This window comes from Triplophysa rosa, linkage group LG8, assembly GCF_024868665.1.
Source record: "Triplophysa rosa linkage group LG8, Trosa_1v2, whole genome shotgun sequence".
Taxonomy (NCBI): Eukaryota; Metazoa; Chordata; class Actinopteri; order Cypriniformes; family Nemacheilidae; genus Triplophysa; species Triplophysa rosa.
The window spans coordinates 18,062,254-18,083,035 of NC_079897.1; the positions used below are offsets into that span (position 1 = coordinate 18,062,254).

Sequence of the window (20,782 nt, forward strand, 5' to 3'; positions counted from 1 at the left end):
CTCTCTCTCTCCCTCTCCCTCTCTCTCTCTCTCTCTGTCTCCTGTATTCTTCCTCTCTGGACTTCTATTCTATGTTGCTCTGATGGATATGTGGAGGATCTTTCTGTTTCTTTCTCTTGTGGTCCAGCAGAGTTCAGCTGAAGAAGGTATGAAACTTCATTCTGTCCCCTGTGTGTGTGTGTGCGTGTGTGTGTGTGTGTGTGCGTGCGTGTGTGTGTGTGCGTGTGTGTGTGTTTGGATGGTTCTCCATTGGTTCATACCCTCCCGTGCAGTTTGGCATTGTGTTGCCTCATGAGTATGTGTCAACATGAAAGTCTGATGGTTCTTATATTTCCATACTCTGAGTTGTCTGTTGGTGTTTATGATGTGGTTATTATACGATCTTCATAAACATCTGCACACACATGATAGCGGTGCAAGCGTGTGTACTCGTATCAGAGGCAGGGAACTTGAACAGTCCCTCATACTGTATAATGAGTGCATGTGTTTATGAGTTGTAACTGTGAATTCAAGAGCTCTCTATGGATCCTGCCAAGCTGAGTATACTCCTAACAAAAGAGCCAGCGGAGGGATGAATAATTTGTTGTGTAACCTTTGTCTCTCTCTGACCCAAGCGAGCGCCCCCCCACCCAACTCTCTGCTCCCTTTTTCTGATATTATAACTGTTATAATGGCCCTCCTCCCCAAGGGCCATTCAGCCCCGCAACAATACAGACACCCCGCTCACTTCACTGTACATCTTTCTATCCTTTCATCGCTTCTTTTCTCTTTCTCTCGCTCTCATGTTTCATTTTTCTATTAGTCAAGTGGTGCTTTCAGTCAAATGTGTTGCAGACATCACAGACATGAGCCGTTTAAAAGAGCAGATTGATGAAGTTGGCATCTCATAGTGAGCTCTTGTGAAAAATCGAAGCTATGTGACTCATTGTGTGTGTGTGAGAGAGAGGTATTTGAATGCCAGAGTCTGTTGGGAACATGGTTTCTCACAGAAGCTTGTATGTGCTACAGTTATTTACTTATTTATTCAACTCTGATCCAGATCTGCCACTGTGCTTCTGCATTTCTGTTTTTATAAAACAACTTGTGTATTTTTGTGCACGAATGATCAACAGCACACTGTCAAAATGTTTCACGCAAAAACCAAAACAATTGTGGAAACGTTAACTGCTTGCATTCAAGTCAAAAGTGTTATTTAATTTGACATGACTTCACATTTATTTCCGCTCTTTGGGAATGTTTATAATATGAGATTATGTGCTAGGGCTATATAGGATAAGCGGTATAAAAAATGAAAGGATCAATGGATTATGTGGGTGTGTGTGGTTTCTAAATCTGTACATATAAATTATAGTTTAAGGCTAGCAAGGTAAAAACTGTGTGTGTAGGTGGCACATAAAACTTTCTACATCTAAAAAAATGTGTTTACTAACACACAGAACAACTGCTTCCTGCACAAAAAGACAACCTGTCCAAGTGCTTTGTGCTTTTTATCCCTTACATAGCACTAATATTCAAATAACCATATAATCATTCAAGGCAAGTATAATAGTTCCCTCAAGCCCATAACTCTAAACTAATTTGACAAACACTTTTACCTGCTTTCCCATAGCACAACCTCATACCTTTCATCACATTTAAGTAGTCCAAGAATCATTCCCCTTGCGCCCATTAGGTCTAAACGAAAGCAGCAAACATCAATCTGGCCGCCTATAGCAAAAGCTCTGCACCCTTCATCACCTTTAATTAACACAACAGTCATTCACTAACTTTACATGCCATTTCACATAGTGCTCCTGACTTTAAGTGTTTGTGTCAGTTTGCAAGTGAAGGCATGTTCTCATTAGATATTATAAACAGTCTGTGTGATTTAATTAGCTATTTTTTGCTTATTTTGTCATCTTGGACTTGGACAATATTATTGCTTGGGTTGCACTGGAGTCTCAGTTGTTTCATTTGAGTTTAAACTTGGACTTAGATTTTTCCCTCAAAATTGCAATTATTGAATAAGAGTATAGAACTGTAAAATACTGTATATGTAAAAGAAAATGAAATGTCAATTTAATTTGAATTTCTTAAGTTCACACTGAGCTCTTTAGTAATATTGACTCGCAGTTGCAGACTTGGCAAATCTGAGCTCAGTTTGTGACATTGCTCAGATCTGATCTGAAACATATTGAGACATTTGTGAGATTTCTGGGTTTTTCCCCACCCTAAATAAATGCTAGATTATTCTAAACTCAGTGTTCTTCATGAAGGGAAAACCCAGCTGTTGGGCTAAATCAAACCAGAAAATGTTTATATTTGACTCGGCAATTAAAACACATTGGCCCGGTTTCACAGACAAGGGTTTAGCTTAAGCCAGGACTAACCCTTAGTTAAATTAGGATATTTAAGTTACTTTATAAAAATGGCACTGACATATTTTAAGATGTTTTAGGGCGAGGTATTTTCTGTTAAGACAGTTCAAACATTCATTTTAGTCTGAGATTAGCCTTAAGCCTTGTCTGTGAAACCGGGAAATTAATACTTAATACACAAGTTTCCATTTGCTGTCATTTTAATATCACTGATGTCTAGGTAGGAGAAATAATAATAAAGTATCTAATTAATAAATAGATATTAAAGTGACCTAATCTGTGATTTTTCTTTCTTATGGGTACCAACACCTAAACTTTTCAGTACTGATGCCATTAATAAAATATTCACAATTAATATAATACAAAATGAGACAATATTTGTAGTGATCATGTGATCTCAATATGGCAGCCCCCATGAGTAGACCTGCTCCATGCAAATATTAGTGTAAAGCATTTTTAAAAACATCTTTAATTTTCTTTATCTATAAAATAAGTTAACTTTAATAAAGAGAAAATGACAGAGTGCACCTTTAACTTCCACTTTATTTAGTTGTCATTAATATTACAAATGAGACTAATAGAATGAAGTATTTTTAATACATATGTGATCACATTTTTTTTTGTCCACTGACGGCATGAAGCATCTTTGCTTTGCTGTAGATACCATTCAGAAGCACTCAAAACACATTTCATCCCCAGAAAGACACACAGTCCTCTGGCCTGAAGACAACACCATAAGGTCAAACCCTGAGGTCCGTTATAAAAAACTACTGTTCTCTCCATTAGTGGTAATTAGGCACCACTTGACTCTTCACGGTTGTTGTGTGTATATGTGTGTGTGTATGAGGAGAGAGGGTGAGTGTGAACACACACAGCAGGGTGTTCTAGCTGAAAGAAACAGAATGGTTTAAAAGCCCCACGTTCTGTTAAAAGCAGCTTTTACACCCACACCCGTGTAAAAAGTGGGAGATGTGAGGAAGGTGAGGAGGAAGGAGAGGTGCTATAAAAGAGGAGGAGAGCAAGGTTTATGTCATCATGTCTTACACAGGGCCATGAAAAGGTCCCTCATGCAGGACAGCTTGGGCATCACTGGGTTATTCTTTCTCTCGTCTGTTTCATGCCTGGGTGCAGGATTGATTTATGTGTGTGTATAATTTGTGTGTGTATGTGGGAATACATGTTATTTTTTTGGTGAGGTCTCCTGCTGTCACAGTTTGAGTGCCTGGATGAGAGATCTGCACCCAGCCAAGCCCAAACTGTTGCCCCAGGCAAAACTCCCTCATTTGGCTCTCTCCTCCATCTCCAGCTGCCAGTCAGACACTACTAAACTATCCATCCTCACACTCAAAATAAACAAAAAAGAAATAAACTACAAAAGAAATAAAAATAAATAAATAATTTTTTCATAAATAAAAAAAATCAATTTTAGAAGTACTGATCACCTTTGTCTTGTTTTGTAAAAAGCATCCTTAAAATATTGCTGCTGTCCTTCTGAATCCTTGTATCTCCATATCTTGTGGTTTTTATTTTTAGCCATAAATCATTATTATTAGTCACTCTTTATGTTTGTCATTGAGTTTTGCAAATATCTAACCAATAAAAAGTATTAAAAAGTGTGCGTCAACCTTGATAACAAAGTATTTATTCATTTGAAAAGTGTTTTTTCCATTTCCTAAAAAATTTTGAATTTGGACATCCAAGGTTTAGGAAGGACAGCGAAAGTTTTTTTTTTTTTTCTCTGAAAACAGGCCTTAAACAGCTTTCAAATGTATTTACTTTTATGTCAAATTAGTTATAGTTTTAAGGATATTCAGAAATGTATTGTAAAAAAGTGTTGAAAAAAAGATTTTTATATATCCAAAAATTTTCAAAATCAAACTATTTCAATAGATAATATACACTAAAAAAAGTGCATTTAATACTTTAAATAGCTATTTCTACCAGGCATGAATTTTTTTTGGCCATTGCAAGTGCATGTTGTGCCATTGTTAAGGAGGATTAGAAATAAGCAGAAAAAGAGAAACAGGTTTGCCCAGGTCAAGACGCTGATGAGTTCAAGCAAAAAAATACAGCATACCCCTAGGGTCCAGGTCCAGAGCTCCCGGCTAGAGGAAAATAAGAGTGCTGCTAGTGCCCTGGTGAGTCAAAGACATTTTTTGTGGGGAGAGGCAGACCATAGAAACGCTTCAATTCAAGCTAAACCCATAATGAGGTGTTCTGATAACATTCACTGACATCCAGACGTCATCCAACTAACAGCAAACAGAGTTTAAATCTGGAATTGTGCTAATCCCTGTCTCTCTCTTCCCATCCCTCTCTGTGGTTTGGTGGTAATGAGGGAGGGACTCTGTGCGTGTGTCCTGGGGTAAATGTCTGTACACAGAGACATCTGGAGCATATTAAAGAGATGCTGCACACACAAAAACACAAAGTACCCACACAAATTTTGTATGTAATGACACACGTTTACAATATCACAACCATTGACTTTTGACTGTGCTGGACTTGTTTTGTGTGGAAGAGTTTCAATACACGTGTTTGTATACATGTAGGACTAACATGTGTATTAAGGCTGAAAATTAATCAATAAAGACAAAAAATTATAATAAGGTTACAGAAGGGCCTAGCACAGTACTTCTTCGCTGTAAAAACGGTAATTTTATTAAAAACGGTGTTTTTTTACAGGAATTTTCAAGGATTTCTTTTACAGAATTTTTTTGTTTAGAATTTCAAGTGGCCAGGCAGGTGTTCAGGGGCCAGATTCACAAAACATTCTTAAGAAGAAAATTGTTCTTAACTGCCATATTTTTCTTAAATTCTAAATAAAGAAAAAAATAGCAATGTTTTGTATTCCCGAAAAGAACTTCTTAAGTCAGTACTTACATTCAAGATTGATTTACAAAGCATGTCATTTTTTTCTCATGAAAAAAATGAAGACGTTTATGAGAAAATATTTAAGAACTTCTTAAGAAGGAACATTCTTACGAACTCTGAACTCTTAAGAACAGTTTCGTGAATCCAGCCCCAGGTTTTTTAGATTTTACTCTTATGGTCAATGAGAGAACTTCATATTGGGACACCATCTAGTCCAAACAGCAAGTAAATAAATGTCGCTTTGCATGTCAGTCAATGCAGGCAACAGAAAACAGTAGCACAATAATTTTCATCGAAGCAGAAATTGCAAAATGTTTTTCTTTACTTTAACAATATTACTGAAACACAAATTAAATATTCCCATAACATTAATTAATTAAAGGAAAATTACAGGACATCTTAATACAGTAGCATTTCGCACATTTAGAGGTCTGAATGTATGTGCTTTAAAGGGATAATTCACCCAAAAATGAAAATTCTGTCATCATTTACTTACCCTCTTGTCATTTCAAACCTGTATGACTTACTTTCTTTCTGCAGAACACAGAAGATGATATTTTGAAGAATGTTGTTAATCAAACAACGGCGGTATAGGCCTACACATTCCCTTCTACTGTACAGACACAAAACCAATGGAAGTTAATGGGTACCTGCAGTATTCTGCAGAATAAAGTCATACAGGTTTGAAATAAAACAAGTGTGTGTAAATGACAGAATTTTCATTTTTGGGTGAACTATTCCTCCAAAAAACGTTCTGAATTCTTCACAAAATGCGTATTTTTGATCGCACCGTGTGTGCGTGCAAGGGTGAGAGGTACTTTTGCAAAGGTTTTGATGTGGCCTCACACTTCAGTACAGCAGGAGTAACAATGGCGTTTTAACACTTGACAACCAAGAAAGCCACAAAAGCAGATATTTTCCCTATAAAGGACAAAAAAGCATTAGTCTTTCATAACCAAACACACACCCCAGAACGAAAGTGTCAGCACTCGAATGAACTAATACACCACCGCTAATGCAGGACACCCACACATCATGTTAATACCAGGGACTGAAAAAGAATAATAATGAGTGAAAATCCATTATTAATATGCCTGCTTCACACCATGCTTAGACAATTTGAGACAAAGGGACTTTAAAAGAAACATTGGATTAAAATCAATGCCTCTTATCTTTCCTGTCACCATATCTATCTTTATAGTGCCCCCTTGTCACTGCTTTTCAAACAAACATTGTCTCTCTCTTCCGCTGTCTCTCACATCAATAATGTAACTAAATGTATCTGTGTGTTTAAGTCCTGACAAGACTCTTCTGTAACTTTCCTGTTTAATAATAAACACAAAAAGAGGGGGGACACGGTGAGAGTAAAGGGGACTGCGTGTGTGTGCGACACTGAAATGAGAATGACAGATCAGTGGAGTGCATTACTCTTGCACTTACTGACTTGGTTTGGCCCACACAGCAGTTTTTGCTTCCATCAGTGTGCAAACAGTCCCATCTCTCAGTCCCATCTCTGGATCACAATGGAGCCGTTGAGTGCAGCGCGGCACTTCATACGTGTCCACGCTCGGGGTCACGGGCTACCTGAGATTCTAATTACGAGTTTAGGTCATACAGTTTTAATTATGGTGAAGAAACTTAGATAAGTGGACTGTAGAGGGACAGTGTGTCGAATGTTAGCATGGTCGTGGTTTGGTCCAGGGCTGCAGGTCATCACAGCTGACAGTATTGAAGAGTGTGATATTGCTAAATATATACAAACTTTGCAAAAAAGTTAAAACAAAAGAAGATATTTTGAAGAATTTTGGTAACCAAACAAAAGCGGTACCCATTCACTTCTATTGTAAAGACACAAAACCAATGCAATTCTACCGCCACTATTTTGTTACCAACATTCTTCAAAATATCTTCTTTTGTGTTCTGCAGAAGAAACACAGTTATACAGGTTTAAAACGACAAGAGGGTGACTAAATAATGACAGAATTTTCATTTTTTTATGCATTAACTAATGTTAACAAATACAAATTATTGTAAAGTGATCCCCAACAAAATTATTCAATGCCATTTTAAATATAAATATTTTGCTTATTTTCCAATTCCAACAATGAAAATGGAAAAAAAGTAGTCAAAGCGAGATCAGAGTAAATACAGACAAGAGGAATTAAATTAAACTGTTGTTTTGTTCCTGCATAATATCAGGCCTCTGGAACAAAATTGACTGAATAGAAGACCATAACTGCTATAATAGGAAATAATAGAGGTCGTCAGTGTTAATCCACTGCTAAAAATAATTTCAGTATATTGATAATATAATCCCTATATCAGCCATGGTCTTGTACAGAAAACACAAGCCTGTAAAACTGCTTTAAATTAAGGACATTACGATTTTTATTCAGATTTTCAAGTTCTCTAAAGAAAAGTAAAGGAACATGCAGTGTATTGGAGCTCTGGGCACAGTTGGACTCAAAGTCTGAATCAGCTCTCTGTTGATTTCCAGACAGAGAGACCATATTTTACCAACTGAGGCACCTCAAGCTGTCCTCATGCTGTTATCTGTGTCTGTGTGAACATGGAAAAACTTTAGAGCTTTAAATTCCTTTAGACCTACTAACAACTGATTCTCTGAAGAATAATATGCTGTCATCAGAGAAGTTATGTTGGACGTCATACATGTTAGACATTATACATTTATGTGGATATTAAAAATACTTTATAAATGTATACATTTTAAAAGTCAAAGTTTATTATTTAACATTTGTTAACTGTATACATTTTAAAAGTCAAAGTTTATTATTTAACATTTGTGATGTCCTTACTCAGTCAATATTCGAGATTTCAGTGAATACAAAATGATATGCAAAATGTTCTTTACATTTTGTAGTATGATGTGAAAAACAGTAACTCACAAAAATTACTGGGTGACATTTCTTAAAAAAATCAACATTGTTTGCCAAATTCAAAAAAGTAAGATTCAAAAGCATTTATAACTAGGATTTGCTTTTGTCCAAAGCAACTCACAGTGCAGATATATGTGTGTGTTAGATGAACCCCTTTACCGTGGCTAATGTCATGCTACACCCACTTAAGTGCTGATATATACAGTATATATAATATACTTGTTAACAAACCGTTTTACAAGAGATTTATTTCGCACTATATCATAGTGGGGTATTATTTCACTGATACAGTGTTTTAAATGAAGATTTGATTCAAGTCTTGTGTGTGTATTTGACTTACACTGCTGCATACAAGGAGTGTGATTTCTATAGTAAAAATACCATCCAATGTAATGAGGTCAGAAGGTAGATAGACTCCCTGCAGAGAGAATATTAAATACAGTGTATGAATGTGGGTGTGTGCACACTTAAATGTGTGTCAGAAAAAAATGATATCTACAGAGAAATAGACAGAAAATATTGTTGTTTAGTGTATGCATGTGTTTCTTTAAAGGAAAAAAATTGAAGATCTTAATGTACTCTCCAAATGGCTCCCTCAGTTCCCACAGCAGCTGGTAATAGAGCACTTTGGCACTTCAAGGGCACATAGTGAGCACCCTTCTGAATCATAAAATGACAAATGAAACACCTTGGACTTTACAGACACAGAGGATTAAAGGGCACGAGGCCTCAGGTTGGCATAAAGTATTTCATTTTGAGAGATGCCGTAATTGTTACACAAAGTGGCAGTGCTCAATGTCCTGTCTCTGGGTGAAAACAAAAATCAAATTTCTAATCATAAACACTAAATTTAGTCAGTAAATTTGCAACATTCATTAAATGTGTTTGAAAGAATGCCTAAAATTGTCCTAAATTAAATGCAGTGTAAAGCCAGAGAGCTACAAGATACAGATGTGCTAGCTACTAAATGAACAGGAACACCATAAACAATCTTGAATCAGCATGGAGTGCATTGTATTGTATTTACGAACACTGTATTCTAAATATTAAAGCTGTCCCCTTTTACAAAAAAATATAGACTTTTTGCTTGCTTGCTTTTTCAAGTTCCAGTTTTATTCGAGACATGTGCGTTACAGACACATGCCCTCTGTCCTGTCTGAAGCTTAAACTATGTCTTATATTAAGAGAATAATCCTTTAAAGCAGAACACTGCCAAACACGCAGTTATTAAAGTGTCCTCTTTTCACGTTGCTGTCTCCCAAAGGCAAAACCACTAAAGCTCTCACAAATCCCAACCCTGCAAACTCCAGGACATCAATGTCTTCAGGAGGAAAAGAAGCAATGGATGAGAACCAAACAGAGAGACACAAACAGGAGGGCAAATGATGGATTGGTGGAGAGATTTGCAGGGTCCCCATCTGTGAACATAATCTAAAAAAATCTGTTTACGCACAACACAAGAGAGAGAGAGAGAGAGAGAGAGAGAGATTTAGCCTGAGCCATAGAATAATATCAGTTTCATGGTTTTAAGGGCAAATAGTGAAGGGAGGGGGGTGCAGAATTAAAAACACTCACCCTCAGTGTAAGTGCCATCTGAGATTGTGTGTATGTGATTTCTGCCTTCTGAATGCTCTTATGTCGTGTTTGCTCAGATTGCTTTGAGTAATTTAAGGGACTTTAAGTTCTTTAGATGATGATTTGGCACTTTCCGTGCAGCCCGGAAAGAGACACGGTACAAACTCCGGTGTGGAGTAATTTATGGCATTTACAAAAGATAAAACCTTTTAGCAACATGTAAACCGTACAGTTCGTTTTCTACTGTATGTGAGAAACAGTTTGTTGGATGAATGTCAGTGAAAGCATGATGTGATAAGAAAGGACAGTCTGACTGTTTCATTCTGGTCATTTCAACCTTTAACGCATACTATATTTTGACATACATTATGCCTGCGGTGAGCATTTGGCATGTGGCAAAGTGACAGATGCATCCCAGTGGTATGTGTGTTTAGCAATGTTCTTGAGGACAACCAATTTTGTAAATAACTCATTCTGGGCATAATGTGTGCTCTCTGACAAACAGCATGGTCCAAAAGCCTGTCTCCTCTTGAAAATGCTTCTATGCAGTTCTCATTAAAATATTATAATAAAAATGTAAGTCTGAATTGAAATTAATTTGAGGATTACTATTTTTTATTGATTTTGTATTACATTTTTATTAAAATATTACTAAATGTAAAAAATTAAATGATCAATTATGAATTATTCACATAAATATAATAAAAACAAAACAATAATACATATTCAACATTTTAATGTCACATTTAAATATTGTCTCAGCCTTTTAACATGGTGTATCTAATATAATACTGAATATAAATAATGATGAAAAGAACCAACACTCTCTCTTCGTCTTTCTCAGTTATGCTGCTGGACACTACAGAGTCCACTGCTGAACTAGGCTGGACGACGTATCCTGATACAGGGGTAAGATCAGTAGTAGATTTGTGTAATAAAGGCTTGGATTCACTACAGTTCAAACACATCTGATAAAGAGAAAATAAACGTTAGAGCATAATGATGTGATGTACTACAGGTTTGTCTTGTTTAGCGAGTTAGGGATTCGGCTGGTTTGTGGACTTCCTGTTTTGACCGCTCTTCAAAGGACAGAAAATAGAGCATATTAAAACCATCCCTCTTGCAATTCCATCATCCTTTCATGTGTGTATTTCATGTCAGTTCAACCATAATATATCTGCCATCTCTGTGGCCCCAAGCAGCTCGGAGCCACTGAACTATTGAGAATTACTGAACTCAGTTTTCTACTTACTGTCCTAGCTTCACTTCATCTCCCCAGCACCTACTGTAGTCTCTTTATCATTTTCTGTCAGTTGGTCTGCCTACATATCTTTGTTAATCTATCCATCTGTGATTTTCTGAATTCATCCCCCTCTAGTTCTGTCCGTCTCATCACGTCTTCCTCCCATTCAAGATCTCTAAATAAATGTTTTCCTTCCCCAAGCAGTGTTCTATCCTAATCCACTACATGAGTTCATTTGCCCTGTGTTTTTTCCTTCAATTGTTCAATTTCTGTAAAATAAACCCACTGCATTCACTGTAAAATGTGCAAAAGTCAGGATATTACTTCTTGCTTTTGATTTAAAAATACATTTTCAAGAGAGTCTCAGAAGAACTGTGGTAATACAGTATTCACGCCTCGGGCTCATCTTCCTGTCTGATTTTTATTCTCCAACATTCTTCCACCTTTCAGTGGGATGAGGTGAGCGTGTTAGATGACAAGGGGAAACTCATGCGTACCTTTGAAGTCTGCAACGTCAATCAGAACCCCCGTCTCCAAGACAACTGGCTGGCCACGCCCTTTCTGTATCGACAGTCTGCACCGAGGATCTTCGTGACGCTGCGCTTCTCGGTGCGCGACTGTGCCAGTTTACGTTCGCCCTCACCAACATGTAGAGAGACGCTGACGCTCTACTACAAACAGGCCGACACCCAGAGAGAGATGGAGAGAACATGGGTAGCTGAAGTGAGTGACAAGGGATTATTTCACTTTCAAACTTCGAATGGTGGAAAATCCATTTTAATCGGATTAAAATCAGAATGAAGCGTGTGATTGTATTAATAACACACAGGTACAAGAGAAACATTTGTGTATAACATGACACGACGTCATGAAAGGATTTTAAAAGTGATTAGTATTTAGCAAAACCGCAGACAATGAACGAATACCGTTGAAATATTAAAGAGTACCCACATCTCCCAAGCACATTTATAATGTCCGCTATGTTTCTTAAATATGACAAATTTAACCAGGGCTGCGTTCAGCCCCGACAAAACGTTTTTTAAACGTAAACGGTGGTGCGATTGAACACCGTGTTGTGATGACGCAAGAGTTGAACTATGGCAGTTGAGATTGAGAAGGCCATTCTTTGAGTTCTTTTTGAAGAATTTTCGGAGCCTGATGAAATCAGTATGCGTGTTTAATACTGTAAAATACATGTATTCTAATATCTTCGATTGTTGCGTATACCGAACTGCAGCAGACACATTTGTAAACAACTTTACTTCCCATTGTGCGAGCTGTCTCTTTAATACCGCGTGGGTTATACACATGTTGCTGCTGATTGGGCTTAAATTCTTGACACACCCACCAAACAAGAGAAAACGTATCTCAAACCCCGTTGCAAACCGTTTCCAGGAAACATGTCGTTCAACCCGGAAACCGTAGCAAAACGTTGCGCACCGGTTTGAGCTTGAACATGCACCTGATGATCAGCGTTTTTTTTCGGATGCACACGCCTGGCCCGAAGTTAAATTCCGGTCTGTGTTTGTATCAACTTATTTTACATTTAATCATACTAGCGTTACTATTAATTTATATGAATATTTTTTATATATTAATTGCATTACATTACATTAAAACTACTCAACAGTTATTTTTTTCGTTTGTTTGTTGTTGCCGCTGAGAGTGTTTTCACGACGCGTCATCAATCCGGAAGTCGGCCGTATAGAGGGATTGAACGTAAACAATGCTATTGAATCTAATGGAATTTGCACATTTTGCAGGCGAAAAAAACCTTCTTCTTTAGAAATAACTGTGAAAATAAAGCTCTTTAATGCAAGTCGATCACACCCGAGAATCGCTATGGCCATACACTGTAACAACACGTGCAGTATAATGAATTATTTTCTACTCTGAACTTCACGAGTCCGCAGTATTTAATGTTACTGTATGTAGTTTAAATCTATATGGATGTAGACACACACACATTCATGGGTAAAGAATCACGGTAACATTACACAGTTAAGAGACACACTGTTTTTACTGTGAAAATAAAGAAGTTTTGAAGAATGTTGTTAACAGCCCCCCATTCACTTGCATTGGTTACAATAGAAGTGAATGGGGGGCTGTACTGTTTTGTTACCAAGATTTTTGAAAATATCTTATTTTGTGCTCTACAGAAGAAAGAAAGTCATACAGGTTTGAAATGACAAGAGGGCGTGTAAATGATGACTTCATTTTGAAGGTGAACTACTCCTTTAATAAATCCTCTTATTTGTGTCTCTTAACTGTGTTACAGCATTTCTTTACCCATGAATGTGTGTGTGTGTCTACATCCATGTAGAATAGATTTAAACTACATACAGTAAATACTGCGGACTCATGCATGAAGTTCAGAGTAGAAAATAATGAATTATACTGCACGTGATGTTACAGTAAATGGCCATAGCGATTCTCGTGTGTGATCGACTTGCATTAAAGAGCTTTATTTTCACAGTTATTTATAGAAGAATATTTTTTTCGCCAGCAAAATGTGCGACTTCCATTCGGTTCAATAGCATTGTTTAAATTCAGTACCTCCAACATGGCCGACTTCCGGATTGGTGACACGTCGTGAAAACACTACATCGATTTCAATCTTCTATGCCTAAACTTCAGTCACCCAAACTCCTACATTTCAGTTTCTCTATTTCTGAAGTACAGCATTAGCATCATAAAACTATCAAGACCACACTAGTCTTTTTCTAAAAGCGCCGGTTTGTCTGATATCTTGTCCTACACCCACACGCAAGCTTCATATTTGATTTCTGCCAGCTTTCTGTCTTGTTTCGTTCAGTTTTGTTTGACTGACTGAGACATACTTTGAACCTTTGTTACGGAGCAGCCTGAGGATCCACGGGATTCGTTTTCAAAGGAAATAAGAGCATGCTCTTTGAACGGCTGTATATTGTATGAATTACATTTCCCCAGATACATCACTCAGGGGTAAGGCAAGCTAAAACCTCCATGACACAGCTGACATAAGCCTTGAGGCTTTGAATGCAAAATATAGCCGTGTAAAATATTAAGGCTAGAAATGTATTTTCAGATGCATTCAGTGTAATGTTAAATCAGATGTTTTAATTAAACATCATACAGTTAGCCCAGAGGTTCAAAATGCTTTGGTTCCCATCACATTTCATGGATGCTGTTAAAATGAATCAGGTGTATAACAGACACTCCCAACATGAGACTTACAAATCCCCTGGTTCTCTGGTTCAAGAACCACTGAATTAACCTATGCAGTTAACCCATTCCTTTTGACCGCATAAATTGTGATATCTTAAATATTTTATATTATTAATATTTTAAATGTTTTAAGCATTAGCTGATGAAACGCCTTGCTATATAATATTTAGAGCAATTTGCAGGTCATGTTTGTTAGGAAGAAAACACAGTGTGGTTTTAGAGGGATACCCCCCAAGTTGTTTCAAACCTGTATACATTTCTTTGCCCTGTTAAAAATATCTTTCTTTGTGTTCATCGGAACAAAGCAATTTATACAGATTTGGAACAACTTGAGGGTGAGTAAATGATGACAGAATTTTCATTTTTGGGTGGTGTATCCCTTTAAGGAACTGTCATAAAGAGTATCAGAAATGTGTGTGGCTTATTAAAGCTCTCCTCAGGGAGAAGACATTGCTAAAACAGAAAATAAAAGCTTGATGAAACAAGTGAGGTTCCGAGATGTGTTAAAATCCAGTCAGCCCTCTGGGAAAAAGATGTGACCCATCATGTAAATCAAACAATGTTTCTACTATTTTGGCATCATCCCTGTTACGTAACTCTCTTGTCACCTCTTCGTTTTTGACTTCTTGTAGTTAATCTTTAAAATGCTCTAAAAATACCCACGCAACATGACTAACAGTGTCTTAAGTATTTTGCCTCTCTCTTTATGTCTGTCTCTCACCGTTCCAGCCTTCAAGTGGAGAAACGAGAGAGGGCTGGGTGAAGATCGACACCATCGCAGCGGACAAGAGCTTCAGCCGTGTGGAGCCGAGTCTACCTCACCAGTACAAATCTGAGAGCGCACGACGGATCAACGTGAAAACCCGGAGCTTTGCTCCTCTTACACGAAAAGGGTACGATGACCTTTTGTCTGTCTCACGAATGGTGGTCACTGTGCACAGATAAAATGAGGTTCCTTCTGAATGTGGCCACTCGGGATCAGGCAATTCGACTGAGTAAATATCAGCCTGTGTTAATATTTGCCTCGATACGGATTGAATATGAAAACAAACACCAGTTATGAGAATGTCTGAGTCTCAAGCTTGTTATAACCTATAATCTTTTAGCACCGTTTTTCAACATTACATCACTTCCTTCTTGTGTCTCCCATCTCTTATAGGTTTGTGTTAGCAATAGTAGATAGCGGAGCGTGTGTGTCGCTCATGGGTGTGTCAATATTTTATCGCCGCTGCCCAGCAACCAGTCGATACCTGGCCTTCTACCCAGCCACGCCCTCGGGGGCGGAGCCCACTTCTCTGGTTCCGGTGACTGGGGCGTGTGTACATCATAGCCAATCGCAAGGTGGGACGCCACCAAGAATGCACTGTAACACAGAGGGTGAATGGCTGGTGCCTGTCGGAGGATGCACGTGTGATGCGGGATACGAGCCCAACTTTAATGGCTCAGCCTGTTTGGGTAAGTCAAAAAACACCAAGACACATTTTCTGCACATTGACATTGTAATCAACCCCAAATTACATGATTACAAAATTAAAAAATTATCCATTCGTGTCTTTATCCATTGACTGCCATTCAAGAGAAGTCATGTGTTGTATTCTGACAAAATGTGCTTTGCAAGCAACCTTAAATCCCAGATATTCCATTCTACTAAAACAGATTTCTTAAATGTCTGATTTGTTATTGTAGGGCTTGCAAAAGCGTGAAATAGATTTATATTTTGCCGTCTGCTGCCTCTGATGTCAGCTTAGGTTAGTCAAAAGTCAAGAGCTTAGGACCAAACATGCTCCCAGATCCCTGCGGTGGAGTCCAAAGCAAACCTTAAATATTTTAAGGCAAAGTCTTCGACTTATCATAAGTCTCTGATCAAAAGACCAAATTTAATTTCAAGTCTTTTAAAGCAATTCTCTACTGGACCGCTATTCGCGCAGACCATGATAAAACTATGCGAGACTTGCACGTGCAGAAGTACAAAGCTGTGTTTGATGCGACGCTGTGCAGACCGATCGCCATGTGACATCAAAGTCCCGCGACAGAGATTTAAACTTTTAGCAGCCAGCTAGTCTGATATGTAGATCTCAAGTTATAATTGGCAAATGGCAAAGTGACAAACAGGGTAAGTGGGACACTTCTTTTATCATCCAAACAATGATAAACTTTGTAAAAATGCATTTGAACATCCCACTGACACTGTATGGCTGTAAGGTTGATGTGCATAGATGCCACATGTGCCGCTGAATCATGGGTCAAAGGCAGCGCCATATTGGGAACGGTAAGACTGCCCTATAAACACATACAAAATCACAAGTTTCAAGTTTTGATTTATTTAATAATTAGAGAGGTGTCCCAAATGTTTTACATTTTTAGAAACAATTAAATGTACTGAACAGAAGAAGTGCATAGCAGTTTTTTACTGTGGAATTTCTGTCCACAATTTCTGTCATCAGTTTAGCTTTCCTTGTGCTGCAGAATAGCTTGTTCGGACTTCGGACGAATCAAATAGTAAGACACTGACAGTGTTTTTAGTGCACTTAAAGCATACTTATAGGACAATTGTACGATCATTCTTTGTCGTACCTTTGTCTGTATACCATTTCTTTCAAGCTATCTTAACATTTCTTCAGTAGCTACAGTAAAGTAACCGGAATCATTACAGCAATTCATTTTTTCTGTGATATGATAAGAAAAACTACAACCAAAGTGTACTACTAAAACGCTATAAAGACAAATATATATATATATATAAAGATGCTATGGATGAAAGCATCTCCTATATGCTTAAATAGTGTGAAATACATGATGGACCCAAAAAATTAATTAAAAGGTATACTAAAAAGGCTAAAATTCTTTATTTAAAAGTGAATGAGCTGTGTTCTGACCATGTACATTTCCTTTACTGTTTAATGTATTAAACGCCTCCACAATTATTAACCAAAACAATTTTGTACCAAAATCTTTTACAGAATGAATAACTTTACATGTCTACTTGTCGTAAGTATCTGGAGACCATCAAGTCCATCACTGCAAGAAATGAATTTCTTAGTAAGCATTTTTGTTTTGTTATCAAGTAAAATATCAAAAACTTCTAATATCAAGATATATTTGAAGAGTTTGGTTCAATTTTTTTCAAAAATCATGTTTTTTATTATGTTATCATGTTTTTATTGTGTTTTATTGTGTTAGTTAGCTGTAATGTTTTTGTTATTATGGCTTAAATCAAAACAAACCAACTTCAGTTTGATTGATATTAATTGGAATGCAGATTTTTTTTAAAAACAGAGTTATCTCATTTTGGAACCAGACTCTTCATTTACTTACGAATTATGGAAGATTATTTTTCTTACCCCACTGGCAGATTTCTTTGCTTGTTTTGAACATGAAATTACTTAATTCTTATAGTTTCTTTCGTAAAACAAGACAAAATATCTTACACTTTTCTTGTCAAGTAAATGTACCTTGATTTAAGAATTTTCTGATATTTTCACTAGAAAACAAGACAAAAATGCTTAGTAAGAAATTCATTTTTTGCAGTGATGTAGATTGTAAACCATAAAAATTGGCTGTAAAATGCAAACTTTATTTCTACAATTCACAACCAAAGCAAAAACAGCTTGCTTGAGCAATCGCTGCAAACAGTCCAAAGCACATGTGGTGTCCATGTCTGTGGGCTCAGATGATGAGTGAAAAACAGTTCAAATTGGCTGCTGTGCTGAGCAAAGATGGCAGATTTCATGTCATGTATTTCTGGGGGATTGCACAAGCTGAGCAACTGCCCTTGAGATCAATAGTAATCGTGGTGGGAATGCTTGATCTTTTCCGATATTCTAGACCTTCTTGACTGTGTCAGTTATCTCTGGATCAGTACACTGAAGGCTTCCTGTCATTGTGATTATGAGCAAAGCTTGATGGAAAGAAAATGACACATGGATGTATTCGGGCATATTCCAATAAACAAAGATCTAATTAAAGACACAAAAGACGCGCTTTGCATTGTTCAGTGCACTGTGTGCGTGCGTTGCCCATTTATACCTGAGCATTTGAGTTTTTTCTTGCCACTTCGAGTATGTGTTTGTCATATCTTCTCTGTATTGTTTTTTTGTGTGTGTGTTGCTTGCATGAGAAACCGAGTGAGCGAAAGAGAGAGAGCAATGTTTCAGCTTCTATAGGACATCATTCGAGTTAAGACAGCTCATCTTCAGCAACAACAAGTTCATCCTCCCTTTCCTTAAGCAATGGAGAAATGAGGTCAGAGAGCAAGAGAGAAAGAAAAACTAAAAGAGAGATGCAGTAGAAGTGAAAGAGAGCTGAAAGACAGTAAGGGGTTAAATTCTTGGGGAAATATGAGCAAACCAGAAAAGAGGTTTTGTGATATTGTGAAGATTAAAGTAGAGTGACGGGGGGACTGAGAGGAAAACGAGAGGGAAGTGACACATTTAGGTCACAGTGATGTAATGGCCATTCAGCTGCACAAGTGACAGAAACCACAGGGAAGATCAGATCGGGGTATAGTAGTGGACACAGGTTAAAGAGGAGAGGATTGAGCAGATAAAAGAAAATATTGGATAGAAAAAAGACAGAAGGCGATGGAAAATGTGTGGTTTTATTGTGTGTGGTTATAACATTAATGCTTTGCTAAACATGATTTTTGGACTAGTTTTGTCAGCCCAGATGTTTCATGTTATATTTATAATATGGATTGATGCAATATACATTTTTCAGAAGTTAACTAATTTGAACTTTATTTTGTTTCCACTTATTCTAAAAGGTTATTGAAAAAAATGTTTGACCTTGTGAAAGGAGAATAGATTATTCCTCTAAGATACCAAGACTGCTCATATGGCATAAAGACAGACTTTTGATTCCTGTCTTTTAGTTAATGAGGTAAGCAATGGTATTTTTAATTACAACCAGTACAATTCTACATTATTCTGTTGGATATATATATATATATATATATATATAACTGTTGGAAGTCTAAATGCACCTAATGAAACAATTTTTTTAATATATCATGTAGCGGTTTTAGCTAACATTATTATATTGATGAGCAAAGCTCACCAAATATGGTTCTCCACCAGATCTTTCAAGATCATATCCGTGAAATGAGTTATTTAAAACATGAGTTTCAGTCAAGGAATTAGTTTAGCTCAAAGGAAAATACGTATAATAATCGTGATCGAATATACATATTTTACGGTCTCTGATTAGCAATATAAAGCATAACAATACTTGTATGCATTCCTCCAGCAAATGCCTCAATGATATTATATACTTTACATTATCTCATGGCCGTAAGTAACGTGACTTTACCAAACAGGATTTAGAGCAAAGGTAGCGTAAATCGAATCACAGTAAAAGGGACCAAGTTTGTGAGCGTGAATACAGAAAACCCATCACAAATGAATAAAAACTCTACTCTACATGGTAAACAAAACAATGACGATCGCATAAAACAAACAAATACATGAAACACAAATGCGCTAGGAAGCGCTGAGAGAGAGAGAGAGAGAGAGAGAGAGAGAGAGGGCATGGCAGCGATTTCTGAACACCAATAAAAATCATCTTTAACAAAGAGGCACAGACTTAACGCAGCTATTCTATAAATAGAAACGGATACTTGCAAGCTCTGTGCTGGACCGATATCCGTATGCATGTGTAGAGATGGAATTGTTCAAAAGGTTTCAGAAGGCAAGTCCTGCCGAAAGTTGCGGGCCTTGTGGTCGGCTGCATGGCCTAGCCACGCGGCAGCAGAGTCCATTGTTCCTTCTTCTCCCCAGTGGGGGGGGAGAGGGCAGTCTCCGAAGAGACACCACGAAACAAGTTTTAGCGGAGACGAGAGAGTTTTCAGAGCAGGCTCGATATTTAACCTCATGAGAGGGCATGCCCACCTGAGTTTGAATCGACCAATCAGAGTTGAGCAGGGAAGAGGTTCTTTGTCCACTCAACAGCTAATTTGCATCTTTATGAGATATCACTCCAATTATAACATAATGAAAAGAAAGTGTTCTATGGTAACACAATGTATATAAACAAGGAGGAATTGTAAAGACAAACATTTATATATCAAATATGCTAAGGTTTGAAGTTCATCAAGACACGATTCATTCGACGGTACGAATACGAACAAAGCCTGAATTAACTTGCCTATTTAACAATTACAGATTATTTAAAAATGGCAAGAGCGACAACATATAACCTAGATATTTAGATATATTTATAGAAAAGGACAATTGAATCACACGTTCCTATTTGTCAGAGAAGTTTCTCTGGTTAGCCAAGTTTCAGATTAGACCGAAAGACTTCTCCCCTCTGCTTTGAAGCTAGGAGTCGTAAAATATCCAACAGAGAAACAAAAGGTTATCAACACTCTCAGTGAGAGGTTTGGCTCTGGTCTTTTGATGATCGTATCAAGAAACCAGGAGAAAGGGGGTTGATGGCTCTTCTTTCAAATACTCCGACCATTTGGCTTATGCTAAATTCTCTACAATCATTACATTGATGTACAGTACAGCCTACAATCTATCAGTACGGTTCTCTTGTTAAAGGGATACTTCAGCCAAGAAACAAAATTTCCCCATGTTTTTTTCTCACCCTCAAGGCATCCTAACTGAATATGACTTTCTTCTTCAAGA

At 37.2% G+C, this 20,782-nt stretch overlaps 1 protein-coding gene across 1 annotated transcript in view; it reads left to right on the forward strand.

Moving 5' to 3' along the window:
* Positions 1 to 22: 22 nt before the first annotated feature.
* Positions 23 to 20,782, forward strand: part of ephb6 (eph receptor B6) — a 33,813-nt gene continuing 13,053 nt past the window's right edge. The window contains exons 1-5 of the mRNA XM_057340826.1: positions 23 to 146; positions 10,548 to 10,612; positions 11,397 to 11,669; positions 14,883 to 15,046; positions 15,313 to 15,608. Of these exons, the coding sequence (XP_057196809.1) occupies positions 83 to 146; positions 10,548 to 10,612; positions 11,397 to 11,669; positions 14,883 to 15,046; positions 15,313 to 15,608 (862 nt within the window). The 5' untranslated portion in view covers positions 23 to 82. The remainder of the gene's footprint in view (positions 147 to 10,547; positions 10,613 to 11,396; positions 11,670 to 14,882; positions 15,047 to 15,312; positions 15,609 to 20,782) is intronic.